We start from the raw sequence: 26990 nt of genomic DNA, 5'->3' as shown, positions 1-26990 counted from the left end.
ATGGGCCAACTGGAGGGCTATAGGTTCCTATTGCTCTGGATCCTTCATGAGGTACTTCCTGTGGGACCTAATCTCTACAGTGCTGCTTAGCGGCATCTTTATATAGGCTCCTGGTAGTAATGTGGGGATATTAACTGTACAGGCTCTATAGACCTGGGTTCTAGTCTCACAGATCCTTTCGTTCTCTCTCACAATTTGTGCACCTTCCATTGCACGACTCAACTCAGTGTACATTTTATGCATTCTTCTAAATTTTGTAAACTGATATCAAGGTTTTATGTTTGTAATGTGTGCCTACTGTTTGGTGATATAGGAAAACAGTTACAACCTAGTTCAAGTGGGTAATTTAAATCTGACTCACGGCATCCTGAATTTGCCAATTTGGGGCTAAATTTTGGCCTGCAATTGAAAAGTGGCCTAATTCTCCCCAAATGGGTGAATATGCATCTTCAAAACTTTTTTGGGGGGAGGCAAACTGGGGGTGCAGGATGCATAATGATCATGGCACAAAATGAATTCAGAAACTGTACCTTCGTTTCTGCAGTGTTCCTTCCAAACGTCTAAACAGACATTCAGTCCTGCCATTTCTGCTGTGAATTTCACAGAATTACTTTGACATGTCTTGAGAAAATTCTCCAGTCTATTTATTCCACAGGGAAAATTCTCTTTAATTTCCTGTTCAATTGATACAGATAAGGTACTCCATTGTTCCTGTTCTTTCTTTTCTTCTTTAGCTTTCAGTCGCTTCTGGTTTTCCTCTGCAATTATTTCTGCTTTGCTTTTCTACAAAAAAATGAATAAAGCTATACAGAATTAAATCCCAATGTGTGCGAGTAACATGAAAAAATGTTGTAATCCTTCCCATGTTGTAATGGGAATCCAATATAATGTAATCCAAACCCAATCATTGAGAGAAAATGGGAGTTTTGTCTGAATAACGACTGAGTACAAATTACAAGATTTTTCCCATTTGTGTGTTGTGTTTTGCTTTAAATTTTGTTTAAAATAGTACTGGATTCTATACAAGTCATAATTTATTTGTAAATACTGGTACCTGTTTTAAAAAAAAAGGTTATTCAGCAAATCTTACTAAATGTAAGTAAAATAGTTCTTTAACTTTCTAATATCTAAAGAGCCACAAATATGTAAAATGAAAAAGATGGTGTGAGTCCCAAGTTGAAGCCTGTAAAAGAAAATTCTAATTGTAGTTCCAGGTATTTCAATAAATTGAAGACAATTAGGGACCTAATCAAATGACCTTTGAAATCAATGAAAAAACTTTCAGGGACTTCAATGGGCATTTGATCAGGCCCTAAATTTATATTCCACACTAAATGATACAAAATGATAATGATATTTTAACATAAAGAAATACAATAATAATTACTATTGCTCAGTCTTGCCCATTACATGCAGGTACACATTTTCAGGTATCCTGTGAAATTAGAAACGGTGCTTATATTACTCTAGTCAACAATTTAATACGGAATAGTGCTTGAAGGATCAAATCTTTCTTAGTATATAAATGCAGACATTATTTGTGACAAATGCAGGGAAATGAACATAATTAATTTGATCTACAAACACTGCCATAAAAGATGGGATGTGTCATACACATGTATTTTTCAAATTTGGAATATTGATATGAGCCCCTGCATCTTCCATGTGATTGTTTCCATCTTTTTAATGGCTAGTTTGATTCATTTTTCAGGCAGCATATTTAAACAAACATCAAGAACCTCATTCAATTTTTAAACTGATTATTTCTGAAAAGGTTCTTAAAAAAAAGTCTACCCTGCCTTAAATTTATTTTTTGTTTCCTACCCAATCACATATTAATTTTATAGACCTCCAAAATTAAAGCTTTCTGTTATCTTTTTAGTGCTCCACCTCCAAACACAGCTATTTGTTTATATTTCTGTACATGGATAAAAATGGGCTTACACTAATTACCAAGTAAATCTAGGGTGCAAGGATGGATTTATTCTTTCAGCAAAAATTACTCATGAATGAAAAAAATAAAATCCTAGGTAAGTATTCTTGACTAAAGCAATTACAACAGAAGGAAAAATCCTAGCCTGGACAGCAGAAAGCATAATTAGGTTATGAAGCGATTTGAATATGCTTACATGTAATTTTTTTGTCTTTGTGACAGCAGCATTAGTGCTTGTGCGAACCAAGGGCACATCCACCTGATTTACAATTGTCTTTGAAATGTTGCCTTCCAATGATCTTCCATAAAGTCGATAATAAGTCTGCAACTTTTGTATCCCTCTTCTTTCATCTGGGCCTTTGGACTTTGCTACAGCAAACAAACATAATTATTTCTGGCTTATAAGGTAATTGGTGGAATTCCAATTTATTAGTTTTTTGGCAAGAGGTGAAAACTCCAATTTAGGCCTTGTGTAAAATTTTCAAGTGCCCAAGGTCAGAATTTGAAAGATATTTAGGCATTTAACTCTCATTAACACCTTTCAAAATCTGGCCTGAGGTGATATAGGAATTTAAGTCTCAGTTTCAAACTGATTTAGGCACTTAGAGCCTGATTCACAAAGGTACGTAGGCACCTAAGCCCAACTTTTAGGCATCACTGACATTTTCAAAACTACTGCTCAACTTCTGCCTAATCCTGAGGGTGCCTAAGTCCCCATATGTGGGCATGTTTAAAGCCATCTAAGTCCTGAATGCTGCTCAGAACCCTAATGCAAGTCAAAGCTCTGGAGGCCCTGAAACAGAATTCTCAAATTAGGCGAGGGTACATCTATCTCACCAGCACATCTACAGGCCCAGCACAAAAGACAGCATGCTTGTGTGTCTCCAAAATACTCACATGGGATGTGGGAGACCCAAGTTTGAATCTCCACTCTGCTTGATTTGGAGCAGGGGTTTGAGTCTCTGACATCCCAGGTGAGTGCCCTAATCACTGGGCTACTGGTATTCTGAGGACACACACAACCCACTCATCATTTGTGCCTGGCCTGAACCTGTAGCATGCTGGTGAGAAAGACATTCCCTCACCTTGTTTGAGAATCCTGTTTCAAAGCCGCTTGGGCTTGCATTTGGGCTTTGAGCTGCTCATTTGCTGTGTGGTGGCATCAGGACTTAGGAGGCTTTGTATGTGTCCACTTATGGAATCAAGGTTCCATGGGGTCTTAGTTCTCTATGGGTATGTCTACACAGCAGTTAAACAACCGCAAATGGTCCAGGTCAGCTAACTCGTGTTTTCAGGGCTTGGATTGCAGGGCTGTAGAACAGTGGTGTAGACATTTGGGATTGGGCTGGAGCCTGAGTTCTGGAACCCCATGGAGAAGCATGGTCCCAGAGCCCACGCTCCAGCCCAAGCATCTACACTCCAGTTTTATGGCCCCACAGCCCACACCCCACAAACCCGAGTCAGCTGATCTGGATCAGCTACAGGTGCTTAACTGCTGTGTAGACATACCCTATGGGGTTAGGCAGCAGCTGTGTAGTAATTTTGAGAATGAGAGTGGCACCAAAGTGTTAAACTAAAGAGGCAGTTAGGTGTGAATCTGGACCTTAAACCTGGCAATGCTAAGTGGAGCAATGCATAACTACCTTTGAAAATCTAGGCCTTAAGCACCTAAACATGCAGATAGGTACCTAGTGGGATTTTCAAAAACACCTGGATTCCGGCACATAACCTTCTAAGTAAAAGCAGGGTCTGAATGAGCTCTCCCCTGCCAAGCTGGCTAGGCAGAGGGGAACAGACTTCAGGACCAGACTGTATTTGCATGAGCACACCTACTGTGCCTAAGTGCTCAGCATGATGGGACTGCTTTGCTCAAATGATGACTTTGGCTGGTGTTGGGTTACAAATCACTTGAATGTTGAATGCAGGGGTAATGAAACGTTGTTCTCCTGACTGTATGAGCAAGGGGCAGCCAAACTGTGCTTATCCTGTCTCAACTGAAGGGTCATTCTCGTCTGAACGGAACTTGGTAAGCAGGGGCTCGGATGCAGACCCCTGTAAGAAGGGGGACATGGGGAGGGACAAGTACCCCTGCCAGGAGCTGTGGGCTTTGCTTAAGAGCCCTAAGCATGGTCTGATCTGTCTCTCCCCTAGACAGAGCTAATTAAGGCTCCATTAGGAGTCTTTTTGTTTTGTAAAGAGAGCTGAATTCACTTGCTGTGGTACAGCATTGCTGCCCAGCCTGCCTTCTCAGTGAAGTTCTCCCACAGGAGACTGACCTGCAGAGGAGCAGGTGGCAGCAGAAGGTGATGGTGTGCACTGGAGTGGCTGGAAGTTAATGGCCAGACAGAGGAGCGAGCAAGGTGCCTTCTTTCCCCCTGCTCCCAACCAGGGTGGGAGGTGAACTCTGCAGCTGCACTGCTAGTCTCTAGGTCTGCCTGCCTAAGGACAACACCTATGAGTGGGGTGCTATGAAGGAAAGGGCACATTAAAGGAACTTCTTGTTGTTGAATTTAAGAACCTAAGGCAAAAGGAAACTATCCAACAGACTCTGGGGTGGCTGTTTTGTTCATGGTTTTATGCGTGTGAATCTTGTTTGAGGCGTTTTCCCAAGTTAGTGCCGGGTTACTTTTCCCCTTTTTATTAAAAGTCTCTTTTCTACACTCAGTCTTTGTGCTTGCAAGAGGGAAAGTATTGTCTCTAGAGGCACCCAAGAGGTGCTGTGTAACTGTCCCAGGTTACTGGGTGGGGCTGAAGCTGGTTTTGTGTTCTATTGTTGAAAGGAATGCCTAGATACTGAACCCGGCCCTTGTTGCTGCCGACTCCAACTGGCAGAAGGGTTACCTAAGGAAATCCCATTCGGTCCCTATCTGCCTCTTTAGGTGCCTGAATACTTTTTAAAATCTGGCTCAAAAGCTGTTATACTCCCAGTAATAGGTCATATACCATCATGAATCATTTCATATTGACCCTTACATAAAGATTCAAACTACAGTAGTAGAGATTTCTCATTAAGAGTGACAATGTTAAACAGTTTACACAAAGTTTATATTAAAATGAATAAAAATGAGAAGGTGTTATTTAAGCAAGGATAGAGAGATGATTAAAATGACCTAATGTAAAACTTCAGCTGAGAAGCTGAGTAACTATAATCCTTAGTGATCTTGTCATGAGAGGGATGGGGTGGTTTCTTCTGAAGTTAGTTCATCAGTGTTTTTCAAGTGACTGAACATCAAGGAGCAATGCCACATTTCTTCTCTAGACCATATATCACCGAGATTCAGAGGTGTCTTTAAAGTTGGGCATTTACTTAGAAAGCTGAATTAGAAGCCATTGTTCAATGCTACTAATTCAATTGCTTAATTTAAAAGTATAAATGTAAAGCAACTCATCTACCTGCAACATACAGGAACTGGGCTGGAGTGGAAAAGATGACTAATTTTATGGACTGTGGAGTTCCACCAGGAACGAATTTTGTCCAAAGCTGTCAAAGAAGACCCTCCAAAATCAACTATAACATGACTGGAGACATTTACTGTTCAAAGGCATTTTCTGTTCTAGTTTGTTTATTCTGTTCTGCTCACATTCTTATCCCATGCCCATTACTATGACTTCCGAGCATCTGGCCATTTAGCATCATATTCATGTTTAATTCCCACAAAGCACAATCACTAGACATATACATAGCAGGTGTACATATCCATTATGTAAACAATAAAGTCATACCAGAGATTAATCTGACCAATTGAGTTTACACTACTTATTTTATAAATGAATAACTATTAGTTAATAATCACACAGAAGTCCTGTACAACTCCTCACAAGCTGTTTTATTCAATATATAACGCTTTGGCAGATGGTAATATTTCAACAGAACAAGAGTTTTGTGTAAAAGCTGCTGGTAGCCCCTCAAATGTATATTTCACTTGATAATATAAATGTGCAAATCTAAGATCAATGTTGAGTCCTCATTCATTTTCTGGGTATGTGAAAACAGGAAACATTGCCAGAAAATTAAAGTGTACATGTTATTTTGCTTTCTAATGCTATTTTCAAAGAGCAAATCTAGCCTTGCCCCCATTTTTGCAGTCATCTGAACCCTTATGCATATAAACTGAGTAATTAAATATAGTTACCCAATATGCAATTTTAAATACGAAACTGCATGTGTACATATAGATTGTCTATGTACAAATTTCTGCCTGTGCAAGTTTTGCACAGGCACAAAGGAGAGCCTCATGAAAACTGGGCTTGTAGAATTGATTGTGTCATAACCGCCTGGACTATTCAAGATAAATTAATGTAAACATGGAAAATATATTTAATATACACATACTAATTATTGTAATGGTACCTGCTTGAAGTATATTTGTGTAATATGTGAAAAATTATCTGGAATTACAGCAGTCTTTCCTCTAAAATCTAATAACCTTGACAACATTAAAATTTTAACTAACCAAACAAGAAGGTTTTATGTTTTTACCATCATTGCTGCACTTTGTTCTATCATAATCATCACTGAGAGGTTTGCCTGAATGCCAGTGCCGAAGTTCATCAAATTCTGTTTGTTTAATAAGTGAAGTAACTGCAGGATCATTGCTGAAAAATACACACAGTATATATAGTCATAGAGTGTTTTCAGCTTTCTGGCACATAGAATCATAGAGCTGGAAGGGACCTCGAAAAGTCATCTAGTCCAGTCCCCTACACTCATGGCAGGACTAAGTAATATCTAGACCATCCTGACAAGTGTTTGTCTAACATCCTACATAACAAGCCTTATACCCACTTAGTTATAAAGAAAATGTTTTGACATTCATTGTAATACCTAATACTGACCTAAAGAGTATGTTAGATGGAAGAGATCTTTTTGTTCACTTGTATATTCTTAATTCTTCTGTAACAGGCCCCTGATTGCTCATGACTTCATTTTGCTCTAGTGGCTTCCTTGTCCTCCCCATTTAATTCCTTATGGATTAGTGAAGAATCATATAGCATACGTCACAGAACTACTCTTTAATAGGTGCATGTCTGTATTGGCTGACTTCATATTTGATACTTAGTATAGGGCAAATCCAGACTTCTTGGCTACAGAAGCAACTAAGTTCCATGCACAATTTTGTGCGAGCAAGGGACTGGATTTGGGAGTCTGTATGGGAGTGACACATCTTTTGTTTGTCACAGTACACAGTTTTGTGAGGACTCCGTGCATGGGAATGCATAGCAGGTGGCTGAGCATAGCAGGGGCAGGCTGACAAAGGGTAAATGGAGAGAATTTACTGCCACAAAGATTCTCCACTCGCAGCAGGGGCTCACTCAGGGTTCAAATGGCTACTACCCCCATTGGGCTGAAGTAGCTTTCATGGAGAAACTCTGAAGCCTTTGCCTGGGTGGAGGGAAAGAGCCTATTACTAGGGGTAAATCAAGTTATCCATAAAATCTGTGAATCTATCTTAATCTTAATTGAGGCAAACTCTCATTTGAGTCAATTTGCGTTCTGTGATTGACTTCTATGGGATCAGGATCTTGCCTTCAAGTACAAATCGTATGGTAAAAGCAATGATTTGAAGTTGTAAAGCAAGCATTATCGAACATAGTAATACTAATAAATAGCTGCCTAAAGAATACAACATGGAGTCAGGTTTTAGAGTCCAGGTCACCTTTGCCCGGCATCTCATGTTAATATTTACACCAGTCCAAAGTGGATGTAAAATACTACCCAACTGAACAGTAGAATTTTATGCTCCTTTGCACAAGTTTAAACGATGACATAAGATGCAGGATAGAGGAGAATCAGCCCATAGCATCTCATTTAGTTTTAAAAAAACCAACAGACAAATGTCAAAAAAATGTACCTGCTTAAAATAGGCAAATCTGTCAAAACAGCTCCAGCATAATCTTCTACAAGCTCAGATCTCACTGGGATGAGCCCTATACTGGGAATTTCTTCCTTAGATTCTTTGCAGCATTGATGAAAATGTGATAAACATTGGTTAACTAAAAGCATACACTCTTACGTTATCTTTTGCAATTCCAATGTACAAAAAGTATACAACATTCTGCTAATTTCTGTCATGTGCATATTATAAATCAAATAGTAACAAGAAATACAACTTAAGTAATAATCAGTGATGTCAAGCAGAATTTGGAATATTATGGTGTACATAATATGAGCCTGATTGTAAATGGCCTCTGTGTTAATTCAAAAGTGATGTGGGAAACACAAGATGACTCCTTTTATATTATAAAAGGTCTTCTTCAGGAGAACACTGTGGTGTTGTAACAAAACATTTGAAAAGGTTAACCAAAGTTACCCAAGTTGGAAAGAATAAATGCCTGATACACAGTGAAAGTCACAGACCTTGCAGCCAGGCCAGGGGTGGGAATGGGAGAAGGGGCTAAATGGCCGCTTAAGCCAATTTTGCATCCTCCTGATTCTGGGCTGCTATATGGCTCCCAATATAATGTAGACAGCTCTGAGGACATGTTTAAGTTGCAGCATCCTCCCTGGGCTGCCTTATGGCTACAGCGCTGCCTGGAATCTCTACAGAACTGTGTGCTACAGACCTACCTCTGACATACCCATCCCTGCCCCTGCTCTGCTGCCAGCACGACCCACATGCCAGGGCTTGTGAGGGAGTCCTTGAGAGATGCCTTCTTGCTATCTATCACAATGCTTGCACACATTGGGGCAATTCGCCCTTGTACTGAAACAGTGCTTTTTAGATGATCATGTTCTTTACTCTGTTCTAGCCCTTTTTCCAGCAGAAAGGGCCTGATTTGGGGCTGAGAATCAAACCCACAGGGTGCAATCCTGGTCCCAGTAAAGTCAATGGCAAAATTCCCATTGACTTCAAAAGGTCCAGGATTTCATGCATAGGGCCTAATCAGACTCCCTTTGGCATCAGACGGGAGTTTTGTCACTGATTTCAGTTAACAGATCCATAAAGTCATAGATTATTAGAAGGAGAAGAATTAAATAGCTCATAACTGCATAGAACTTTGACCATGTAAAGCATTTTATAACTGTCAATTCTTATTATGCTTACACCAGTCATTTTTATACAGTTGTTAGTACCTTTAAATAACATTTCTTTCTGTTCAAGAAAGAGTTGTGAGGTAGTTCTCACTGGGAAAGCATCTCCAAAATCACAGTTGGCAGCCAGTTTGGTTACAGTATTCCATAGATATTGGTATTCACTCTTCATTTCTTTACCCAATTCCAAATTTAATCCTATGCAGAAAAACAAAATTGAAATTTTACAATGAAAGTTCTCTAGAGCAGGGACTGCCTCTTTATCTGTGTTTGTACAGCATCCACAACAATAGGGTCTAATTCTGATAGAGGCCTTTGGGCATTACAGCAACAGTGCAGAAGCCATGGTGATAGCCATGGATGTATATACTGTATCTAAATATAGTTAGGGAAATATATTGAGGAGTAAACAAATAGCAATTTTAGGCTCCAGCCCTTCACCTGAAGACCAGTAAGCTCTGCATAGAGATGGGGGTTCTCCCCCAAAGAAGCTCATTGAAGTATCTGGGCTTTAGAAAATTCCCATTATTCCCCAAAGATTAATGGATGGTGGTGTAAATGCGAACTATTGTTATACTCCCAATTTATACTTTCTTTGAAAGTTCCTTCATGATTGTTTGGATTAGATATATGCAGGAGAATGGTACCTTTTGACTGGATTCATTTTACTTCATAAATTGCTTTCATGGGCCCAAGTCACCCTTCCCAAAGCGAAACCCTTGGAAGAGAGTGTCAGGGGAGCAGTAAAACTCTGGAAGAAGTTCCTGCTACAAAGCTTCATCCTTGGCCTGTTGTTTTGCCAGCTCTCACAATTTTATCATTAGTCTCATGATATCAGATGGTTTCCTCAAAAGCCCCACCTCCCACATACATGTGAGTTCATGAAATCTCAATTTTATTTTTTTAAAGTAAGTTTCTAGCCTTCATGGTTACTCTTATGAAAATTGTCATGATATCCTTAATGTCTGTGTAGAGCAGACAGAACCCCAGTTTTTAAAGTTTTAATTGAAACTGAAGGACTAAAAATAAAACCTCCTGGGATTTTAACCTGCAGTTCCAGTGACTCTAGGGTCAGAACCTGGCACCTATTCTGACTTCTTTGAGCTACTCTGACAAGATAAAACAGGTGAGAAGCTGGCTAAATCAAACAGCAATCCCCCAACATAAAACAATCCCCAAGTGGCACAGAGTCCTCATAGTCTAACCTATGCCACCTCCCATCCTTGCTTTTGCATATGCATAGCGGCCTGGGTGTGACCAGGGAAAGTGGGTCTGGACAGATTCTTGTTAAGTGATAGGAGTTATGCATCTAATTCTCTGGACTCAGTACTGAGAAAGCTTTTTCTACTATTCCATAAAATAACTTTATTACTATATGTATGCTCATTAGCTAATACTGTTTATTGTATATTACTTTTCCTTTGCATTTATAAACTTAATAAAATTAGATACTAAAAAAGCAAATTATTCAAGAACAAAGATATATACCTGAGCAGTATTCTATTTCATAGTAATGTGAAAGATTCTTTAATAGTGAATTGTCCCTTAAGTCAGGCAGGTAAGTTAAATCCAATTTCCAGTCATTTTCATCATTTAGTTGCTTCAGAACAAAATAGTCACAAAGGTCTTGCTATTAAAAAAAATGCATTTAATTCTTACATAGCACTTTTTATCTGCAGAACTCAAAGCACTTTACAAGGGAAGGTATGACTATCCCATGTTTACAGTCTGGTAAATTGAAGAACTGAGAGGTGAAGTGACTTGTCAAAGATCACACAGCAGGTCAGTGGCACAGCTTGGAATATAAACCCAGTCTTGTACTCCTAGCCTACCTACTGGACCATTCTGCTTCACTGGTAAGCTGTTCAAACTCCACTTGACTTTAAAAGATGCAAAGACCTTCCAAGCTACCACTGTACTTTGTACAGTACATTTGTGCAGTTAGCTAGGGGGCTAGAGTACCCTACCAAGAAAAGGAAAACTGAGGCATCTGCTGCACCTGATGCCAGAGGAGGTAAGGCCCTGGTACACCTACCATTTTTATAAATGGTAAAACTTGCTTAGTCCAGCGGGAATTGATTATCCTAAACTGAGCTCGTTGTGAAAGAGGCAAATGGAGAAGGAAAACCACACTGAGGCACTGCATTCTACACAGGTCTGCTGCTTCTTCCAGTGTTAATGCTTCACCCTTTTCCTGTTGGGACATAACCAATATAAGATTCACTATGTACGTCAGCAATAAATATTAGTTAGTGGTGAACATAATTAATTAACAATATAATTCAGTGATTTTTCACATTGTCAGTGCAGCTAATAAGTGTTATTGTTATACAATTTGTATGTTACAATCACTTCTGGCTATACTTAGTTCATCATATGGATTTTAGATAGCTTAGGTAGCTTTAGACAGGTGAGGATTAGTTACCACTTCCACTTCTGTTATAAATCTCTTTCCAAAAGGGAAGTAATGTGCAGGGGCTGCCACCACGACCCTCACCAAGAAAAATGGCGTGAAGAAGAAGAAGAAGAAGCTACTATGTAAATAGAGACCTATATATTTTGTTTTCATATGTAAGCCCTATTAATTCATTTAGAGATAGTTACTATAGTTACTTTTTCAATATGTTCCTACAACCTACCATATGTGCTACTCTACATGACTCCTGTTACACTGTTTCCATCTTAGACAGATTAAAACATAAAACCTTTAGTATAATTATATCATTAAAAAAGATATTGATGAGGGAGTGCATGTGGCAAGGAAGAAATTGAGACTTTTCCCTGAACGCAAAAGAATATGAAAATTATATTCCTTTTCAACGTTATGGAAACATTTATGTTAGAGAATTAAAAGATGCTGAGAAGATATAAAGAAATCTCACGTTTTGACTGTCATTTTCTGTTTGCAGTTCCTTTGTTTCCTCAGAGGCTTTTGCATTTTCTAACATGTCACTGTACGTTTTTAATCCCACTGTACATGTAAGAACACAAACAGCACGCCTAATGTCGGATCCTTCCGGCCACAGATGCTTCAGCAACAGGACAGTCTGACATACCTACAATCATAACATGTCAATATCAATTATTATTTCAATAATGAAAGGATTATAAAGGAGACATACACCTTTATTTTTATATAAATCAATGAAGAAAAGTAGTACATCAAGATACACAGAAGGGAAAATGTACAAGAATGTTAGTTAAAACTTCATTTTCTGATGCTGGGTTAGGGAGTTAGTAAACTTAGTTTTGCAAAAGCAATTCTAATATGATTAAACAGCAAATAAGGGCCTGATTCAAAGTCTACTAAATCTGACTTCAAGAGACTTTCAATCAGGCCATATGTGAACAATGCCAGTGTTTTGGGAGGTGAAAATCATCTTATGGAGCTGGTCTTGCTCTCACTGAAGTCAATGGGAGTTTTGCTATTGTATTTAATAGGAGTAGAAGAAGGCCAATGGCATGACAGGCCCATTTAATATCTAAACAACTGAATGGGCAAATTAGTCATTAATGGGGGATCATAAAAAAAATTGCACCCTCAAACTCTTGAATTTGGTGGTTTTCAATTCAGCTAGTGCCACCAATTGATTTCTGTCAGGAGAATTTAAACTTGTGGTGACAGAGGGAATTATTTAAAATTATTGTTTAAGCTCATGAGGGAAGATGTACAGTAAGTCTCTGTATAGTAATACATCAGATTAATATTTGTCTATGGTTTTGAATAGGAAAGCAGTGTAAGTGCTCAATGTTATTTATTATTATTATTAAATATCCTGTAAGCAATCTTTCTTCCAAAAAATTGCCTCTGTTGTGAATAATTTAGTACACAGCAAGGCCCCTGGAATCCCAGAGGAATCCATGGATTTTGGGAGTGGGTCCCAAGACCTCTTCCATGAGACCATTATCTGACTTCTACTGCACAACTGACAGATTGCTGCATGAACCCACTTTTTGTTATTGAGCTGAGTAACTGAAAAAAAATTGTAAAATAGTTGTTACCTCTTCTTCTATGTTTCTCAAGATCAGCTTCAAATGTTTATACAGATAGGCTGTAGTCTGGGATTTTTGTAAGTATTTGATTATGGTTTCACAAGTATGTTTCAAATCCTTTTCATACTAAATGAGAATAAAAGTATACAAGTCAAAGTTATACAAAATCAAAGGTAAAATTTTCAAAAGCACCTAAGTCACTTAGGTGCTTTTGAAAATTTTACCCAAAGTTTATTAACTTTTTTACCCAAAGTTTATTATTAGTGAAAAATGAGTTTAGATTGGTATTCTGCTTAAGCTTCAACTATAACATCACTTGTAAAGAAAATTCCTTTGTCACAACAGGTAAAAGCCACATCTCCAGAACTAAATTCAAGTGTTATCAACTGCTATATATGTTAAACAAAATAAAGGGCTGAGCTACACCCACTGAACCAAAAGGAAAGGCTCCTACTGAGGTCAATGGGTTTTGGATCAGGCCCAAAATGAACAGTACAGGAAAGGAGATATGGTGCTCCTAGGTTCCTGAGACTGCCGAATAAGCTGTACTTCAGCAGGTTGTTAGGTGTTCATTCAGTTGTTAGGTGCTTGGGAAATCTAGGGCTTTAGGAACAATGAACATGATCTACAGTACATCATATGAGCTTTCTTCAAGGACAAATTCATGGCAAACAGGCATTAGGGAATCAGAAACTGTTTTTGTTTAAAATAAATACATTAAAGCTGAGGACTGGGAGTCAGGAAATCTACTCCTGGCCCCATCACCAACTACTTATATAAACTTGGGCAAATATATTCGCCATTTTATAACCTGAATAAAACCTCTGTAAAATGAGGATAACAATACAAAGCCTAATTCTGCCATCCTTACCCACAGTGTGTATAACTTATTGTGGGAGCAGTCCCATAGATTTCAGTCAGATCACCTACAGAATACAGTACTATTCAGTGTAAGGAAAGCAGCATTGGATCATTTATTGTACAGTAATTAAGTGTCAAATCCTCGGTTAGGTTACTTTAAACTGAAGTAACACTGCCACTTTCTCCTCCCTTCTCCTTACTTCCATGACAATGAGCACTGAAAGATCCACACACCACTGAATCCTATAGCCTAGCATGTTGCTGTGGAGAAGGGGTCAAGAATTTGTCACCAATGAATTAATGTCTGCAAAGGTCATTAAGATTCTCAGATGAAAGACATACAGATAAGCCAAATGTTATCACTGCATCATGATTTTAATGTATAGAAACCTGGTTTTCAAATTCATAGATTCCAAGGCAAGAAGGGACCACTGTGATAATCAAATCTGACCTTCTCTATAATATAGGCCATAGAACTTCCCCCAAAATAGTTCCTAGATCACATCTTTTAAAAAAACATCCAATCTTGATTCAAAAATTATCACTGAGATGTTCTAAATATATAATTCTACATATTAATGGTATTACTTTTCTGACTTAAAATCTGTTAAGAAGATGTATTGCAATCTACCTTCTGAAAAAATAACCGGTGTTTGTGGACATTCTGGGCATAATATCCATAAACTCTAAGAGTATCAGACTCCAGTCCTGATGTGAGCACAACATTGATTTTCTTTGACAAGGTATGAGTGATAAAAATCTGTAAATACTCTTCTTGGGGAGAGGTCAGTCCTATATCAGAGATTATCATAAAATATGGATAACTTTCCTTGAGGAAAATCTGCCATTCTGGTGACAAACAATTGGAAAATTCTGTATGAATGATGATGTCAGTGTTGTACTTCAGGTGTTGTATTAACGCAGTTCGATGGAAAAGGAAACGAGGGTTACTGAAATACATCTGTTCCACATCCTGAATAAAGTGAAAACAATTGAGGTATCATTATTTCATATTTATATTCCAACAGACATGATTAGGACCCTTTTTACTTGGTGATGTACAAACACACATAAAGACATGATCCCTGCCCCTAAAAGCATAAAAGAAAATAATATTTTAGTGTTCTTCAGTGTATGTATTACTGTGGTTTACTTGTAAATTCTTAGTAATATTGTACAGAATGATATATTTGTTCCATTTGATCATGTCATAGTGATAAAAGGCAATAAAAAGATTTTGAATATATAAAAATGTGATTGATATATCCATTGTATCTAAAACAACCTATGTTAAAAGAACAATAAGGTTGCAAAGTCAAAAGTTAGGAAATACCAGAATTAAGATTGCTTGTGCAATTTTAATTTGGTTCTTTTGTGTATATGCATTATGATAATCTTCAAATGTGTGATCATATACTATTTTTTTACAGCTGAAAACAGGGTCTTATGATGGGTAGTGTCAGTTAACCTTAAGCACAGGCAATGCTATCAGCTCCACACATAATTACTATAGTCCCAGTAGAAATATAATAACCATTTCCATAGTCCAGATAAAGAAGACACAGTCATCTTCTTCCTCCATTTCCACTAGAAATCTGCAAACGTCCCTCTATGGGCACATCGTAGGCAAGGCCTTAAGTTCTGTGTAGATATGCCATGGATGGATTGAGTCATGGAGCAGTCACTTTGCAATATGTGCCCTCAGGACACCGAATTTCCCCTGGGAGTTACTGTCAATGGCTCCACTTCCCATGAGAGGAAGGCAGTGTACAGCCACCAGGAATTCAGATAACAAAAGTAGGATTCTTAAAGGATCCATGTTGCTATGTGGGAGAAAAGCCCTGGGAAGCTAGGTGAAGTGGCAAGTCATCTCCAGTGGTGACTGAGGACCCACTCAGTTGCACCATGTCTACAGAGCATGTCTCTTCCCCCATTCCTTCTGTCTGTAAACCCCTGCACTTGCAGTGACAGATATGAAGAAAATTCTACATAGACAATTTTGCAGTTTCCAGCAGACTTTCATCTTTCCCATGGATTTTTCCATCTAGGAGGAACATTGGGCCCAGGCTGCTATTATTTTGTAGATAAGTTTTTTTTACCATAAATGATCAAGATTTATAAAATTCTGGGAATGCATGGTTAAAAATTTCATCAAGGTGAATATAGTTGCCATTTTTCTGCATGGGTTTTAAGGGTTAGCTACATGCTTATACATTGATTTTAATACACTACTAAACCATTTTAATAGAAGCTTCTGCAAAAAAAAATTCTTTCAAAAAAGAAGCCAGGAAAATAAAGTTCAGATGTGTTTCCTGGGTGTTACTATGCATCTCTTCACATGTATAACTGAAATAAACAGATTTGCATTTCTTACACTCTAGCCCAATCGCCTTGTGCTGTGGGAAAACCCACAGAGCAAAGGAAATCTCTGCAAGATTTTCATCGTAACCGTTTAATCAGTCCATGAGGACTGGCATGGTTTACCCAACCCAAGGAAACAGGCTGCAGGGCCTAATCCCAAACCACCTGTGTCCATTGAAAGCCACACAGATCGGGGTGCGGATGAGGAAGGAGGGCTGAAAGGCCAGGAACAACTTCATAGGGGTTCTCTGCCTTCTCTTTGGCTCATCATCCCCCAATGCCACAGGATATCTACTATAGACAGAAGCTGGGGGGCCGATGTCTGCAGGACCAGTGAGGGAACAATGTGAATCTTCCAGGACTGCTCATTGTTTGCATCCTCAGCAGAGTTCTAGGACAGAAAACCAGCTGTTGCTGAGTAAGTCTGGTGCACTGGAGATGTGAGGTCTAGATAAATGGGTCACTTCTACATATGAATTAGGGGTAGTGGAGAAAATTGGGTCCATAATTATTACAGGTTGTATTTTTTTTAATCTAGTGATGAAATCTCCTACCTTACAATCAAACAATTCTTTTTGAAATAGTGCAGTGGTTTAAACAGTATGCAAATAAGAATTGGCTGTTATAGTACCTTGAAGAAGACAATTACATATTTTGCTCCTTTCTGGGTGAAATCAAGCAGAAAGCGTTCAACTAAGTAAAAGAAGGGCAGGTATTCTCTTTTCTTGCATAAATACTTGAAAAGTAGGGAATCCCCATCAATCACAAAAAATTCAGATTCCACAAAGTCTTTTAGTAAACTGATATACCTGAATGAAAAGACAAATAGTATAAGCATAGTCTTGCAAAAATGGAAAAGTGGGGGAGGGAACGCATTTGATTGATAAAAGATTTAATTCACGTGTTTTAAAATCTACTAAAATTCAGTAGTATAGACTAATTCAGAAATAAGCCATCTTTCTTGGTCCTAAAGTCAGTCCTAAGCTGCCAACATTCCTCTTCATTCATTCAGCGTACTGGACATTTTCTCATTCTTCAACACTGTGAGTGCTATCTAGCCCAAATCAAGTTTCATGGATGATATCACTCATATCTGTTGCTGCAGAAGCTGTTTCTTATTCTGAAAGAGAAGCGACTCATTAGAAGCAGCCACAGAATGTATACTGGGCACCATCTTGCCTGAAGCCCCAGTCATAATATATAAAAATTATGTTCAAGCCGATGACTTCAGAGAGCTCACAAAGATCTTTTCACATCTTAAAAGGATGGGTTCTTTCAGATAGGGAAGAATTTTAAAGGGAGATGAAAAGATACTGAATATTATCTCTTTTCTCAGCCCAAGAAATGTCAATGTATTCTACTAGCAAGAAGAATCATAGTAGATCCAATCATAGTAGATCCCTTCCAGCAAACCAACAATTTGGGGGATTCTTTCTTTACCCCACCCCTAATATGAAGGCTACTTATGTCAAGAAGTTTATAAGATTTTTCTTAGCCCAGCCAGAGAGAAGACTTGGAACCAATCCTCTTCCTACTGAAGATCACTGGGAAATAAGGGAGGATGGCACCTAGGCACTTCTGAAAATCCCACTATGAGCCTTGTCACAGGGTGACTGGCCTCTTTCAGAGGGATCAGATTCAATGCACCCATAACTAGTCAGCTGCCTCCCAACTGGGCTTAAGAGAAGGCGCCTGGGCTGTATAAAGAGCCAGGAAAGAAGTGGAGGAGTGCTGCCTGAGAGAGATAGGAAGAGCAGGTGATAGGTATCTGAAAAATACAGGACAGCCCCAGAGACAAATAGGATGTAGCAGAAGAGAGCTGCTGGAGACAGAGAGAAGCAGTGGAGAGCTGGCAAGAGCTACTGGGAGAAAACCACAGAAGACCTGGGAGAGAGAGAGAGTGCTAACAGAGATGAGAACTGGTAACGGGGGCTGTTGAAAGAACAGGAAATGAAGAAAGATGTTGGAGACGACTGCTTTGCGTAAATTCCCTTTGGTGTCAGTGGGCATCCTGCTGTGGACTGAGGGGAATATAGAGTCCTATATGCCCAGTCCACTGACCAAGTAAAAGTGGAATTTGGCCACCTCCACAAAATGAATTTGACACCCCTGATCTCCAGCTTCTTGATAAAAGTGGTAGTAAAAATTGATACAAATAGTGGACAGTCACAGTATAAGATACTATATGATGCTAACAATGCCATCTACTGGATTTAATGGAAACTTTTGTCTAACAAATTACTTTTACATATATTTCAGTGAAATTCACTGTACATACTTAGCTTGTGACAGGGATTCCCAAACAAATAAAGACAATTTCTTCAGAAATCCAAGATATTCGCTTTGTTCTAAAATAAACATGGATTTACTCAATCAGTTACAAGAGATCCATGTGATAAAACACTATAAAAATTACAGACATTAGCACAAGCAGCTAACATCTCACCAGGATTTTGGGAATCACATCTGTCCTTGAGTTCTTTGGACTCTTCCCTATCAGCTTTTGAAACATGTTGTGAATCTTCTTCAGCACTCAATACACCTGAAAAGTCATGATGGCTTTTATCTTCTTCCACTTCTTTTTGTCCATCTTCTTCTTCTTCAAATGAGGAAGAATAATACTCCAGACTACTGTCCGTGATCTTGCTCTCTTCATCAACACTACTGTCACTGTCATTCTCACTCCCATCTTCCTCAAGATCAACTTGTGCAGAAGCCATCAGACCTTTTATCTGGTCTCTAAAAATAAAATTATATTTAATCATCAGTTATAAATTTTCAGTAAATATGGTGTGCTCTTAAACTTGGTTCATTAAATTATCCACCTTGCTATTAGAGGTGGCTGGAAAATTTCCATCAAATAAAATTTGGGCAAAAAGCAGAAAACATTTTGTGAATATCCCTGTGAGAATTTTTTCCCTTTTCCAAACAACTCTACTCACTATTACTTATATTTTACAATTACTCAAGATTTCCATATAATTCAGTTTCCCAAAATTTGTTAAATCTTTCTTCTTCTCACTGCAAGCCAGTCATCCTTATTCAACAAGAACCAGATGATGTGTGGCCCCTCAATGAGTGGATGAAAGGGGAACGAGAGGAAAGGTGTGAGGAATTGCTTCTAATATTGAAGCTTTTTAAGAGGTGGTGCAGTAACTTTCCTTCTCCAGAGTGCCTGGGAAGTAGGAGGCATTGTCCTCAGGCACAGTGTCCTCCAAAATTGCTGTTGGGGTGATTCATCCTTATATTGTTCCACACACAGGGCCATGGATTATTTATCCAACTAGTACCTAAATAATATGGAGAAAATTAAGCACTAAATCTTGCTTTACTCACACAGAACTCCCACTACAGTCAATGGGCTCAGCTATGCCAAATGTAAATCCAAAATTGGAGAAAGATGGCTCTGCATCACCTTCCAGCTTTTTCAACTCTGTGTTGGTCAGGGGCCCATGGGGTTCTGCATAGGTGCAGGGTCTGCCTATGTCCACTTATTTGCAGGATTTGGGGCCTTATTAACACAAATACCTTTAAATCACTAAAAGTCTCCTTGCCTTTAATGGAGCTACTTGTATGAGTAAGGACTACTCCTATAAATAAGGGTTCGCAGAATATCTTCCTGTTCACCCTATGCTGACAACTCAGCAGAGCCAACATCTCAATGATTACACTTCATTCACACACACGAAAGACTTATCCAGCCCCATCCTATTTTATATCATTCCCTATTAGCCTATCTTAACATTTGTTTTAATTTTTTAGGATTGTTACCATAATAAGTTCCACACTACAAATATAATAAGGAGAATACGTGGCATGTTTATTGCTGCAACCATTTACTGACAATACGTTTATATGAGGAAATATAATTAACAAATAAAAAGTAAGGCTAACTCCAGTTAGAAGAAGAAGAAGAACCAACTTTTTTAATAACTGTGAAAATATAACACTATGAGATCCAGTAGTGTAAGTGTTGGATTCAATCTCTGTCATATATGGTGCCAAGATAGAAGAGTATTAAAGTTTTTTTGGATTTGGGGCAGTGAGCTTCTCCATAGCAAAAGAACACCACATCTTACTGATCCCAATACCTATGTGTGGGTTATTATTTTCTGATATATTTATTTAAATGCATAAAATACCTATAGGTACCCATCCTATTTTACAGGGTTGAAATTCACCTCGGGAGTGGCCACAAGATATATACACCACTTGTTATGTGTTCATTCAGTGTCTACAATTTTTTTTTTAAAAGGTCTCTTTTATTTTAGTTACCAAAATAAAACAAAAGTGAAAGGAAAATAATCTTACAAATAATGTTTAGTGTTAGGAGAGTAAAGAGTTAAAAGCTGGACAAGTAGTCAGGCCTAAATTACAGGGAACAGGGTCAAGGTAAGGGTAAACTTTGTTTCCGTTAAGTGGTATAAATTTTAGTTAGAGTCTGTTATCTCTCTTCTTCTCCTCCCTTTCTGGTCATCTGTGTAGGGGATAAGCCTATTGTTATTTCTGTGCAAGGTTTTATAGTGGGAAGAAAGTGTTATCTTCCTTCTCCCCCTGGCATGCCTTTACTTTAAAGAATGTTAGTGTAAAAATTATAGGTTTTAAGATGATGTGCCTGACCTCTGTATGGTAATCCTGTAAACAACAAACAGGGACAGGTATAATTATATTCATTATATAGTTGTTAATATTCATTTTATAGGGATCAGTGTAATCAAATAAGGGTCTATGGGGAGTTGCTGGAAATGTATACATTTACATACTGTTATGGATAAAAGAATTGTAAAGTAACCCCCTCGTTGCTCACTCCCAGCGTGGAGGTGGAACGAACAGGCAATAAAGAGTTCTGCCTCCCCAATCCAGCCCCGGGACAACCTGTTTGGTTATTTCTAACATTTAGTAAATATAAATTGCATTTATAAGGGTTGGTAGATATTAATTGCATTAAAAAAGCTCCCATATCCAGACAAGATGGTCAGGGCTTCAAATAAACAATCAAATACAAGAAAACAGTATTTTCAAATCTTCATGAAAGATAAAAAGAAACAAAACATATTGTATATAGTATTTGTATTGTTGTAGCTATTTAAAAATATCATACATATCTTTGTATGTAGTAATTGTAACATTACATTTGAACTTTAATATCTATAATCTGTACTAATATCTATTTGTACTGTTACAGCTACTTTTAAGATATCCTACAAGTCAAGGACTACATATTTAGGTGGTGGTTATCAATTTTAAATCTGAACTTGCATACCCATCATCATTAGATGTACCAAGTTCATAACTAAAGAGCTTCACAACATTACTACAGCTTCACAACATTCTATGTATTTGGTCAGAAAAAAAAAGGAAGAAAATAGATTAAAAGATCTTTTTCTTTTTTCATTTATGTGGAAAAGTTGTTTTTTTAAATTCTTTAAAGTCTTTAGTATACCCTTCCGGGGACTGATCCTGCATTCTTTGCACACCAAAACTCTCACTAACTTTGATGGAAGAACATAGGTCCCAATTCAGCAAAGCACTTAAGCAAATGCATGAGTACATGTTTGTACTGTGCCTAGCACAATGGGGCCCCAATTTTGTCTAGGACTTTGGGTGCTACTGAAATACAAAATATTAGTTTCTGCCCACTAACCTATCAAAACTGTCACTGAACTGGAAGCAAAGCCTACAATATTCAATTACTCCACAAAACAGTCTGACTCCATGTATGTGGTCTTTTATGTGTGTGTCTTTAGCCTGTGCACTCACCCACTATGTTTACTTAGGAAAAATTTATTTTGTCTTGGCAATCAAATTTTGTCTGAGTCCAGCTTTCAGGACTGGACCCTGTACCATGCCTTCCAACTAGGAACGACCTCACTATTAAGCACCATGTGCTCACTATTCTGTCTCTATGAAAAAGGATAGGACACAAAAAGAGGTTGGTGTACGGCTAGAAAGCTTAAATTATGGAGCTGGAAGATGACATTTTACTGAGTATTTGTTTAAAGTGGAATAAATATAAAATAAAAAAAGATGATATAGGGTACTGAATACTATTTTACACTATGGAAAAGAAGTAGCAAGAAATACAGCATTGCCTTCTTGCAGATTCAGGAAACAAACGATAGAATAGGGTTATCTAAAATGGGGGGCAACACCCTGTTTCAAATAAATAAATAACCCGGTACTCATGAACTGCATATAAATAATTGACTTTTTTCACACATGCAAGCAAGAAAATCAAGTGGGTCAAATAAACGTGGCAGCTAGTCCACAGCAGCAGCGCGTGTGCGCCAGCTAGATGAGCGCACAGCGCAGGTGCTGCTCCGCTAAATAAACGGCACTGAAACCCGCCCGTTTACCCGGCATCACCGTTTAATATCGCCAACAACCTCCGCCCGGCCCTTCCCAAACGAAAGCCCCGCGGTGCACCCCGGGCCGCTCGGGCTCAGGTCACAGCGCTCCGCCTTCTCCAGCGCGGCCGGAGGAACGGATGCTGCTAAACGCGGCATGAAAAAGCGACCAGCCTGGGGTGCTCCGCAGCCGCCGTGGCCGCTATCAGCCCCTCTTCCAGCATAGGCGGGGAGGGGAGATGCAGAACTTGGGGCGGGCGGTGCCGAGCCCCGCGCGCCTGCCCAGCCCACAGCGCCCCTGTGAGGAGCTGCAGCTCCGGCTCAGCGCGTGCCCAGCATCCCGCCATCGCCAGGCCGGGCACAGGCGAGGTCCTGGCACTGGCACCGGCACCCCCTCCTTAGGGATAGAGGCGAGCGGGAACCTCCTCCTCCAGCACCCCCCGCCCGGGGGAAGCCCCCTACCCTGCTCCGCAGCCCTCGGCACAGGCGCTGCCCCTCCCCGCGGTGCTCTGTCGCCCGCCTCGCTCCCCCTCCCGCCTCTTGCACCTCTTATTCTCCCCGCGACAAGCGGCTCCGAGCACGCGGCGAGCCCGCCCGGCGATGGGAGCAGGGGCGGACGAGCGCTCTTTATAGCCGCTGCTGTCGCCGCCCCCGCCGAGCTGCCGTGTCCTTCGCTTCGACATCTCTCGAAAGCAGCCGGGACCCGCCCCGCCAGCCAGGGCAGTGAGACAAACTTCGCACGAGCCCCCCCCTTGCCCTCAACCTTGGGCTGGCTCTGAGGGGCTGAGCCGGTCTCCCTCTCTCACCACAACAGGCGGAGTCAGAGCCGGATCCCCCCGGGCCTCTGGATCCAAATTTTGCCTCCTGGTTCTGTTTCTAGAATATGCCCCTCCCCCCAAAAAAAACCCCACCGGAGCCCAATATTACCCAAAGCCTTGGTCCAGGGTGCTGAGCCTCAGGGACCAGCCTTTAGATTTGATTCGGTGAGTATGGTATAAATGGCTATGTGGATTAGATGGGAGACCTGCATTTTGCACAGTTGTTCCACATTTGTATAATAACCCTAACCAAAACACGGGTCTGGGATTTGAATTTTACAGCTCTAGCCCATGTCTACCATCATTTCCTATAGGGAAATGGGGAGAAGTGGGGAGAAAAAACAAGAGCATACATTTCTAATGTCACTAGAAAGTGAAGGCAAGGGAGAGAATTAAAAAAACAACCAAACCAAAAAAAAAAAAAAAACAAGTATGTATGTAACCCATAGAGATTATCACTCCTAAATGCAGTAGCAACATTTATCCTATATGATTTAAGAATTGTGAGAAGTTGTATGTCTATGGAAGAACACTCTATACCTAAACTTTCCAGGTAATGTACTGGATATAGTCTCACAGCTCCCAAGAAAAGAAAAGAAAAACCATGCAGCTAAGACACATCAGTCATTCAACAGTGTTTTGGTTGGACCCAATATATAGATGGTATTAGGTTCTACCCATTATGAGTGAGAGAGTGATATCTTTCCACATGTTTAATGGAACCTTACACCTATAAGGTGTAAGTTTATAAGGTGTATTGTTACACTTCCACCTATCATGTGAAAGGGTATCACAATATGACCTTATAGAAATAAGGACCAAAATTCAAGTCCAGAATGGGGTTCAGATTAAGAATCACCCCAAATCTGGGTGGTTTTCAGTACTATGGTCTGGTTCTGGATCACCTCTATTACTAGCACTATTAATTATTCCTACAGTAAAGAAAGATAAGGGCCCTGCCTTTTATAGTTTACAGTGACGTGAGTGAGAGAGGTGATTAGGAAAGGAAGGACAAGGGTTGTAGCAATTAGATCATGGGGTTTCATGGGTTTAGTCCAGCACTCTTCCTGATGGTTTAATTACAAGTACTTTTATAGTAATATATTAATTACTATTGATTCATGCATTGGGAGTATTGCCAAAAAGGTTAGTCTTAATGAAAATTTTGATTCCTAGTTGGTCAGTGTGCACACCTGAAATCCCCTCCAGGACCTGCCCAACCAGACTTTACCTCAAGGGAAGTTTTTTCTTCATAAGAATCCCCCCAAGCAGAAGTCTTTTCAGGATTTCTGCAAACAGCCTAATGTAACTTGCAGCCTATAATGCTACGTCTGCAGCTCTGTGAAGGCATCAGGAGCCGCAGGGAGTAGGGCTTCAGCTGCCAGGGAGAGTTCCTCAGACATAGTCTGGGAGCATAACATAGTAAAATTTCATTGCATGGGGCAAGTTTGTGATAGAAAGGTAAGGGAGGTGACATTTGAGTCGTAAAAATCTACAGAATCATAAGTTCAATGGTGTCCCCTTCTGTGTGTAGCAGGGGGACTCGCTGTCCCCCCAGCTCCAGGTCCTGTTGTTGGTGGAAATTTTGATAATACGTTATCAGAAATGGGTTGAGTTAGGGCTGTCAAATGACAACTTTGTACCATGAACACAATGGTACCAAACAGGAAAAACCTAGAACAATTATAAAGATATATATTTGAGAAAATGTTTAAAAATCAACTTTTTAAATTATTCTTTAACTCAGACAGGCACTGCTTACATACAAAATGATCGTTGGTAATCCTAGGGAAGTTAGCCTTGACATGTAGGAATGAAAATATTTATCAAAGTCATCATTAGTGTTACCTCCATCTATGCAACAGTTTCCAACCTGGGGGGGAGGACCCCCATGGAGGGGGCGCCAAAGATTACAGGGGTCCATGAGGCTTCAGTAATATTGAGGTCATTTAGCCTCCCGAGCTCCACACTGGGTGCAGCAGCCTTGAGCTCTGCACCCACCAAAGTATAGAAGCAGCCCCCCGAGCTCCATGCTGGCTGGGTGTAGCCCCCCCCAATCTCCGTGCTCGCTGAAGTGGAGGAGCAGCACTCCCAAACTCCGCACCAGCTGGGCTCCACTCCGACTGAAGCAGAGGAGCTGCTTCCCTCCCCCAGCCCTGCACCAGCTGGGTGCCTGGCCGGAGAGGAGCAGCCCCATGCTGGTGGGGGCCTGGAGCAGCCCTGGCCAACCCACCAGAGCCCGCCTCTATTACCCTCAGTCCTTGAGGGACAGGAAGAGGTGGTACCACACGGGGTGTGTGATAGCCGCTGAGCCAGGGAAAGCTTTGCTTCTTGCACAGGTAACAATAATTTATTATTATTATGTAATTCAGTGTTATTATTATCATCATTATATATGTTTATAGGGGTTCTATGTGTTTATGGCCAATGAGGGGAGGGGGCGGGGGTTGGTGGGGCGTGTTTTACCTCGTGTTAACTAGTGGGGCTTTCATTCAAAAAAGATGGGAAACGCCACTAAACACTGCAAGGCAGCAGCTTCATTGTGCCATGTGATGATAAAATTTTTCAACAATTCTTCACATGCTCAAGCTTTTTTCCTGCAAGGTAGGCAGTTAACTTGTCCTTTGTGAGAATATGAGACAGTAGCTTCATCAGGAACATTAGAGATGTTCATGGAATCAATGATTTTGTATTGGACAGGTGCAATACCATAGATTCTCTTTTTTCATGTAATATTCATGTAATTGATTCCTCTGTATACGTGGCAAACACAAGGTGGACTTCATCATAGGGCCAGTATTTTCTCTGTAGCCTCATAATGAAGTGTTCTGCCAAATCTCGGCAGGTGTTAGTTTCTAGTTTGTCGAGACCTTGTAACTCAGCCATACCATCTCTGATTGCTGTGCTGAAGGCCTCTGCTGACATGAAGTATCGGTCATGTTGTTGATTGGTGCTGGCTTAGGAAGACCGTGCAAGACGTGCACTAGTTTGCTTTTTGCCTGGCACATGTGCATTGTTCCATTCCATTCAAACATCAATCCTGGTGGCAGAGAACTTGTAGTGTCCCAAAATCAAACATAGATCAATGTCATGCTGAAATCTGGACACAACTAGGAACAAACAATGACCTGTCTGCAGTTAGCTCTAAAAATAGTCCCTGCCACTTTCACTCTGACTTTCTTCTTAGCATTTGAGCAGAACTTCAATCTGTTCTTTTTGATTGGAGCATGTAGATTGATGGAGCTTTTGATAATTTTAAAGGCTTCATACAAATCATGACCCAAAATATCCAGTTGACTGTCATCTTTAGCTATCTTATCACTGAAGACTGCTTTCATCATGATATTAATGAGCTCTGGTTTGTCATCAATGAAGGGGTAACCAATGCGAGTAAACTCATTTTGTGGCATTTAACAGCATCTAATGAACCGAGATGATGCTTGGTCACTTCTAGGGAAGTCGCCCCAGCCATGCTTAATGTTTTATTTGAAATTCAATGTCGTTTTATCAGGTTGTCCCAGTATCTTCAACTTTTTCTCAATGCTTGATGTACTTCCTCTCAACCTTGCCAAATTCAGTTTATGCGTGCACTTCTTATAGCACGTAAGATGCCCCTGAGCATTGTGTTTAACTAGGTCCTTTGT

General features: G+C 39.8%; 1 protein-coding gene across 1 annotated transcript in view; it reads right to left on the bottom strand.

The window, feature by feature from the left end:
- The window catches only part of LOC137155476 (probable ATP-dependent RNA helicase DDX60), a 61702-nt gene extending 38331 nt beyond the window's left edge, over positions 1-23371 (bottom strand). The window contains exons 1-14 of the mRNA XM_067551777.1: positions 23335-23371; positions 18628-18920; positions 18451-18529; positions 16813-16981; positions 14452-14793; positions 12969-13085; positions 11849-12022; positions 11002-11160; positions 10455-10596; positions 9009-9164; positions 7786-7888; positions 6414-6529; positions 2130-2302; positions 531-783 (exon numbers count right to left, since the gene is read on the bottom strand). Of these exons, the coding sequence (XP_067407878.1) occupies positions 531-783; positions 2130-2302; positions 6414-6529; positions 7786-7888; positions 9009-9164; positions 10455-10596; positions 11002-11160; positions 11849-12022; positions 12969-13085; positions 14452-14793; positions 16813-16981; positions 18451-18529; positions 18628-18901 (2257 nt within the window). The 5' untranslated portion in view covers positions 18902-18920; positions 23335-23371. The remainder of the gene's footprint in view (positions 1-530; positions 784-2129; positions 2303-6413; positions 6530-7785; positions 7889-9008; positions 9165-10454; positions 10597-11001; positions 11161-11848; positions 12023-12968; positions 13086-14451; positions 14794-16812; positions 16982-18450; positions 18530-18627; positions 18921-23334) is intronic.
- Between the last annotated feature and the right edge of the window lie 3619 nt (positions 23372-26990).

This window comes from Emydura macquarii, unplaced genomic scaffold, assembly GCF_026122565.2.
Source record: "Emydura macquarii macquarii isolate MOO-44397 ecotype Brisbane River unplaced genomic scaffold, CSIRO-AGI_Emac_v2 contig_1363, whole genome shotgun sequence".
NCBI classification, from domain to species: Eukaryota; Metazoa; Chordata; order Testudines; family Chelidae; genus Emydura; species Emydura macquarii.
Note: the sequence above shows the minus strand (reverse complement) of the source record. Positions and strands in the feature narration are given on the sequence as shown.